Source organism: Lygodium microphyllum, chromosome 8, assembly GCF_053477565.2.
Source record: "Lygodium microphyllum isolate KBCC chromosome 8, Lygodium_microphyllum_v1.1.10, whole genome shotgun sequence".
NCBI classification, from domain to species: Eukaryota; Viridiplantae; Streptophyta; class Polypodiopsida; order Schizaeales; family Lygodiaceae; genus Lygodium; species Lygodium microphyllum.
The window spans coordinates 93,703,050-93,710,545 of NC_141142.1; the positions used below are offsets into that span (position 1 = coordinate 93,703,050).

At 39.5% G+C, this 7,496-nt stretch overlaps 1 protein-coding gene across 1 annotated transcript; it reads right to left on the reverse strand.

The window, feature by feature from the left end:
• Nucleotides 1–2,473: 2,473 nt before the first annotated feature.
• On the reverse strand, nt 2,474–4,629 carry LOC148032612 (aspartic proteinase nepenthesin-1-like). The gene has a single exon (XM_087683230.1). It carries the CDS (start codon nt 4,271–4,273, stop codon nt 2,888–2,890), a length of 1,386 nt encoding a protein of 461 aa, XP_087539356.1. The 5' UTR covers nt 4,274–4,629; the 3' UTR covers nt 2,474–2,887.
• Between the last annotated feature and the right edge of the window lie 2,867 nt (nt 4,630–7,496).

Genomic DNA, 7,496 nt, shown 5'->3' on the forward strand with positions numbered 1-7,496 from the left:
TTAGAAGTTATTGTGGCACCACTACCAATTTCATGACCACAATGCTTGCAAGATACTAAAGTTTGGAAGCATTTATTATTTTTGCATAGTTCCATGCAATGCCCTTCTTGCCTCCCATTGTCTAAGCTAGAAAAACAACAAATATGTTAATGGTATTAATACATATTGCATGAATTTTAGTACAATTGACTTTTATATTTCTTTTCAACTAGAAACAATATTTCAATAACTATGTTAATGGTAGTAATAAATATTGTGTGACATTCTATTACCATTACTTTCATTACATATTGAGTTATTAATTTCTAGATATGACTTTAATATCTCTTTTCAACTGCAAACAATATTATAAGCTAAGTATTTGCCTATATATTCATATTTACTAGAAAAAAGGATGTGAAAAGTACTACATTGTACTTGAGATAACAAGTCAATCTATAGGACAAAGTTTTTCTTTGTACACACCATCACTAAAAGCATAGATACCTGTAATGAGGGTATAGTATAGGCCACCTTAATAACTATTGGGCCTCTCATGATATTAGCTCCTATAGTCCTCTAACTATCTTACATATAAAATACGTTATGTGTGCAAAAACTACAAAGGTACATTAATGTATTGCTCCTTGTATCATACTCATTTGCACAATCTATACCCATTTAATTCATAAAGCCAAGTTATAGAGCATAAGTTTGTGTGTCTACTTGTGTATTGTAAATGCATGTCTAATGTGTGTGTGTGTGTGTGTGTGTGTGTGTGTGTGTGTGTGTGTGTGTGTGTGTGTGTGTGTGTGTGTGTGTGTGTGTGTGTGTGTGTGTGTGTGTTTCCAACCCTAAGTATATTAAATCACTAGTCTACTAATTATCCATGTACACATTTGTAGTAGAGTATTGATTTTAATCCTAACTATCCTAAATCAATAGTCTACTAATAGCCCATGTGCATGGCTACAATAAAGTCTTGATTATAATTCTAAGTATCCTATTTCAATAGTGTACTAACATTCCATATTCATATTATAGTAAAGATGAGCATATGAAGAAAATACATTTAAAAATAAACAAGTTAAATACATCTATTTATTTACCCTTAGCTCTTTCCATGAATAATGTTGGGTAAATGATTTGATTTATCCAATCTTACATCTAATCATGTAAAAGAAAAAAAAAGAAAAAACACATATTGACTAGTTCAAAACGTTACACTATGGAGTAATGATGGGTTTGAGAACACTTATTGTACAATACTATTTGAGTATATCTATGCAAGAACCACACCTTCTTCTCCCTATTCATATCTATACAAAAACTATGCCTTTTTTTGTGCATCCAATAATACCTATTGTTAAACCTTAATATGTGTTTTAAAAACCTAGTCCCACCTTTCCATTGTAGTGTTTGAGTTTTGACGTTCTACTTCGAATTATTTCAATTTGGTTATGTTGCCTTATGTTTGCTTCTTTCACAAAGATACATCACAAATCCTTGCACCTCATGAGCATTGAATCACACAATGCATGGCTAGAGGGTCTAGCTGACATCACTGACCAAGCAACCTAGTATGCATAGCAAAGGTGAGTATATAAACACAATACATTTGAACCTAAACAAATCAACTACATCTACTTATTTAACCTTAGTTATTTTCATTAGTACGATTAAGTGATCATTTGATTTATCCAATCTTACATAATCCTGCAACAAAACTTGACCTTAAAAATCCATCTAAAATTCAACCAAATCAATTGTTTGTTTTACCTATTCTTATTCGATAAAACTAAATAAGCATAGTGGCACATGGAATCACTTGACATACTAAACCTACACGAACTTTGGAATTTCAATGTAAACACTAATTATTTTTACCCAAGATGTAAAAGTGAATTGTTGTTAAAAATGTGTAGTTATTAAGAGCTTCAAATTAGAATCCTACTAATTAAATGTTGCACTCATATTTCTTCTCTCATGTTTTGCTTTTGTCCTTAATAAGGAACTTCTTCCCTCCTAGCCAACCCACCTCCTTTGATGGGCTCTAAACTTGAAATTAGTTTAGCCATCATTGTGGTTATCAACTTAGTAAAATAATACCATGATGCTCAAGATTTAATGCACTTGACATTGTTAGCCATCATGTTGGATCATCTTTGTAAGCTTATTGATTTCTTAAAGAAGTATAATATACACTCACACAATAATCTATGCTTTGAATAAAATTATCTTCTTCACAAGTGCAAAAACCAAACATTGGCACGATTCTGAGGCAAAAGACATTAGAAGGTGTAAATATTTGGTTACCAAAGATTGTGTGATTTTGAGGCGAAAGACATTAGAAGGCGTAAATACATTGTGTGATTTTGAGGCGAAAGACATTAGAAGGCGTAAATACATTGTGTGATTTTGAGGCGAAAGACATTAGAAGGAGTAAATTTTGGTTAGTTGTGTTTTTTTTCCGGAATGACAAGGAAAAACTCAAAGAACATTTCATTCGATATAAAGCAACAAATTTTATGGGCATTTACATATATTCAAATGTTAAGAATATGACAAGCAACTTGACTTGTCTTTTACATGCGAACACTTTTGGAACATGTTTTGACATGCAAAAGGGCTTTTGATGGCAAAAGACCTGTCAAATATAGGCCCTTCATTGTTATTCCCAAGTTTTGAGGTAGGTTAAGTGTCAAAGTGATTGACTAAATGAGTGAATGACTTCCATTTTGGCATGGATGATATATAGGCTTGCTTTGCAGGCCAATGCTTAGACAACCTTGGTGAATATGCGCAAATTTAATGTATGGGATGGGTAGTTGGTAGGTAGTAGGTCTTTGGTGCTGGCCCCGGGAAATGGACATACAAGTGATATGAGACAAGCGAGGCAGTTGATATTTCAGAGGGACGTATTGGCGCAATCAGTGGCTGCGAAGCTAAGCAAGCGAGACTTGAGGTCATAAAGGAAGAAGAAATTCTGCTGCTGGATGTTGCCGATGATGGGGAGGTCAGAGTCTGATCCCTGCGAAGGGGAGATGGCGAGGCAGAGGAGGCCCTGGATGGGAACGATGTAGTTGGCGGTGGGAAGGCGGAGGCGGGCGGGGCCGAGGTGGAAGGTGAGGGAAGGAATCGTACTGAGGGAGGAATTGCGATTGATGAGAGTGATCATCTCGCGCTTGTGATAACAAAGGTCGAGGCGGCCTGTGGCAAGAGAGACAGAGCGTGCGGGCGAGAGAGGGATGCGAGAGCGGAAGGCCTGCAGCAGGGCGGCGTAAGGTCGGGCGGGGAGATGCGTGAAGGTGGAGCCCGTGTCCAGGACCGCGACACGTGTCGGGCCCGGGAGGCGCCGCCCGCCTACGCTGAGGCGCAGGCCGACGTAGCGCAGGGTCTCCCCGCGGCGCGCCCGGAAGGGCGCAGACTGCATGCGGGCCCGGACGTGAGCTGGCAGCGCCGCAGCCAGCGTGGCGGCGGCGGAGCCCAGAACCAGCGGCGTGCCCACGAGGCGGCGAGCGGGCAGGCAGTAGGAGAAGGCCCCCACGCCCAGCTGAGAGGGCAGCGACAGCGGGCCCCCGCCCAGGCCCAGTATGCCCCCCGCGCCCGTGAAGTTGAGCGGCGCCCGGCTGTCGCCGCTGCAGCCGAACGCAAGCCTGACACGTGGCGCCCGCCGCGGCTCAGGCAGCCTCCCCAGCCGCCTTATGCTCAGCATATCATACGACAGCTGTCCGGCAGTGTAGGCTCCGTGGTCGTAGGGATACACGTATCTGCACGACTTGACATCGGCAGGGCGGCACTGCCCGCCGATAGCCTGGCACAGGCGTTCCCGGCACGTGGCGGTCTCGTACGTGGCGGAGCGCGCGGCGTCGAAGATGGAGGCGCCGCCGTCCGACTGGGGGTAGCATCTGCTGCACGGCTTGCACTGGCGCCACACCAGGTCGCTGCCGGTGTCCACGATCGCCGTGAAACTGACAGCTGGCGTTCCTATATACAGCCTGGTTACATACTGGCCTCGCTGGCCCTTATACACTGCAGCCTCGTAGATCGGCGCGGATTCGCTCAAGCTCCTCCAATCCATCGACAGACGAGGCGTCACATTGGCAGCTGCCGCACTAGTAAGCCTCTTGCTAACGTAACTAAATCCTGTTAGATTTCCTATAGACCTTAGAGGCAGCCTATCCTCCTCAGACTTGATGTAAACTCCCCTAGTAAACCAGCTCAGCTGGAAAGCTAGCATGATCATTAGCTTAAAGCAGCTGGGCATAGATGCCATGGCCGGCGCAGCTCCCATTTTGCTAGACAGCTTGTTCCCAGCTCCACCTTCACCTTTCCACCTTTATATATAACTATACCACCTCTGTGCCGGCGAGGTAACAGCATCACTTCATGCCTCCGCCCACTTTCCAAAATTTGCATAGCTACTATGTCACTCTAAGAGTCCCATCACACGCTTTCATGGCAAGACTTTCATAAATGTAAAGGTAACCCACTACAAGAGGAAACAAGAGGGGACATGTCCCGCAAGAGGCATAGTGGACCTTCTCCACTTTTGCGAAGTTTAGTCATTCCTACACATGACCCTTTTCTATCTGATCATTGATGACATGGCAAAGCATGTATTCTCCAAAATGCCCATCATGGTTGTTGCAACACATGTAGTCGATTGTTGTTGCTTTCTGCAACTTAAAGTGATTCTACTAACCACCACTAATATTTCAAAAGGGAGCAACTCAAAAGCCTACAGTTGAGGGTCTATGGGGAGTGAGCTCTAAACTTTGCACTAGGTGTTAACTCAAAGATATGCAGTCCTAGTAGTTGGTTGTAGGCCCTACTATTATACATAGATTACCAATATCGTAGAATAAAGCCCAATACCTATGGTTGTGGCATATGTATATTTATATATTATTTTTGTGTGTGTGTGTGTTTTACAAAGGGATAGAGAAATAAATATGCCCTTTTTTAATATAAAGGTGAGAGGTAATATATAAAAAAGAAGGAAAACATTGAATGGAAAAGCAACTTAAGCCTTCTTAAGATTTGCTCATTACTAATCAAAATGTTACAAAGTTAGAGACTCAACTCAAAGTGTTTGTGTACAAACTTACATTGGCTAGTCAATAAGTTCCATTAGCCTAATGAGTTAACAACAAAAGGGGTGTGGGGCACTTTCAAGTAACCTTGTTGGTAGAATGGCTAAGCAATTCCAACTTAAAAAAACCAACAATGATATGTCCCAGATGTTTGATCATCATCAATCATTTAGCTTAGTTACTTCACTTATTGAGATAGTAGAGATAGTCCACTACTAATGACCCATTTAATATATTCCAAATAAAACATCACAATGGTAATGAAATGGCATTACCTACTCTAGCACATCACTTCCATGACAAGATCTATTCAACTACTTCACTTGCATGTTGAGCAAAAAGATTGCATTGAACACAGTGTGAAACTAACTACTTCCCAAAAGGTGGGTGAACATTAAGTATTTGTTGCTCTCTTTTCGATTTCTTTTCGATGATTGCTCATGTCAAAATTTTAGAAAGTGCAAGGAGAAAAAGAATAACAATGATTTCTCCATTTTCCCCTTCAACATTCACTATGATAAAAACATTTATTCAATGATCATTCATACATCTTTGTTCAAACATGTCAAGTAGTGAAGTAAATAATAAGGTAACCCAAATGAGTTAAAGTCGGGGAATGTCAAATTATTGACTATTTCTAGTTATCTAGAGCCACATACATTGAAGAATTACCTAACTAAACAAATAGGTTTCGATGAGAATTTTCTTTATGTTTTTCATTAAGTGTCTCAATATATTGATATTTCGAAATCTATCCATTTCCTATCTAACATATTTTATATCTACTCTTACCACTTGATATGCACATGGACGTGTCCTTAAAATACTTTAACTTTATTGGATTATTCCACCCTCTTTTAGTGTTGTATTGAATTGAACCATTCATCTCACACCCTTGTAGGTTGAGAAACCTCATAAATCTTTAGAGCTTTGGAAATCACATGATATAATAAAGTAGCACTTTTTAGATCAATCTTGTCTATACATTGTATGCTAGACATAATTTCCCATACCTTCTTTGCATATAGCGTCCACATTTATAATGGTCATGAGTTTAGGAGTGGACTAGCACAACTCTTACAAAGGGATTTCACTTGTGTAACCAAGGTTATACCAATGTTGCAATTATGTTTTTGTGATCACAAATAGAACTGTCTAAAGTAGCCTCATAATAATGTAATACACTGCTAAAGTGGCAAATTGGAAACCCACTAGGAACTGTACAATTCCTCTTGGGAGTTTTTAATACCTCCCAAAACACCATATTGGGGAATATGGGAATTTCCCATAAGTTTGGGACATGTGGTCAAATCTTTGGATTTGTCATAACTTGAACACTATAACTCCAAATCGAGCACTCTAGAGCTCAATAGATTCCATTTTTCAAGCACTTTCCAATGATATGTCACATCATATGGTTTTGAGAAACTTATGGGCATGTTATCCAGATGCCACCTTTTAGTATTCAAAAAATGGGAATTGGGAAATTCCCAAACTCACTAATATTGTGTTCCAAGGTCTCTTCAAAATATCAATGTGTAATGGCATCAAATCTGATGTTTGATGAGGTTTCAAACAACCCTATTAGGGTATTTGTGGATGTAAATACATGCATTTGCATTGGCCATTTCATGCAAGTTCTAGGATAGTTCAATCTATATAAGTAATTTCATATTTCTCATGGATGTATAACTAGAATAGTATAAACTAAAATAGCCTTGATATTTTGTGGTATGAAAGAAGCTTTACTAGTTCTTAAGAGAAAAGTGAAGTTTTTTCCATATAATTAAGTCACTTCAATTGAGACTATCACTCACATACTTGTCTTAACCTAATGCTACAAGTGACATTCTTAACTGTTGCATTTGACTTTCTTTTTGGAGCTGAACATGTCATCAATTAAGTGTTCTAGTTTTACTTGATGAGTTTATTGATAAGTTAATGAAAGAGCTACAAATTATTTTAATTGAACCTATCACATATCAATACTTGTGCTAAATCTATTCAGGTGGTCCAATGATGTGGGTTATTAACCTAAAATATGGAGGCTTCCTTTCATCACTAAAGAGCAAGCCAACAATGAGCTAATAGGTTAGCCATATAGGACATGTGTGGAATCCTTCATAAGATGTCAAGGAAGGAGCTAATCACTAGAGGGAAAAATGACTTTATTAACCAGCCATTGGACAGATCACAAGGATCATGTATACTAACTAACCACCATTGTACATTACCAAGAGGGAACCACCCTTATAAAATCACTAACTATACAATGTGCTAGCCCTATATTGCACTAGATACATTCCATTGCCATTTTTTGCTACAGCCACTAGCTTCTCGGTATCTTTTGCTCTCCATCTCTTTTCTGGTGTGTGAAGGGCGTGAGAGAGGTTCAAGATGAGCTAGGAAGTGTGAGTGTGA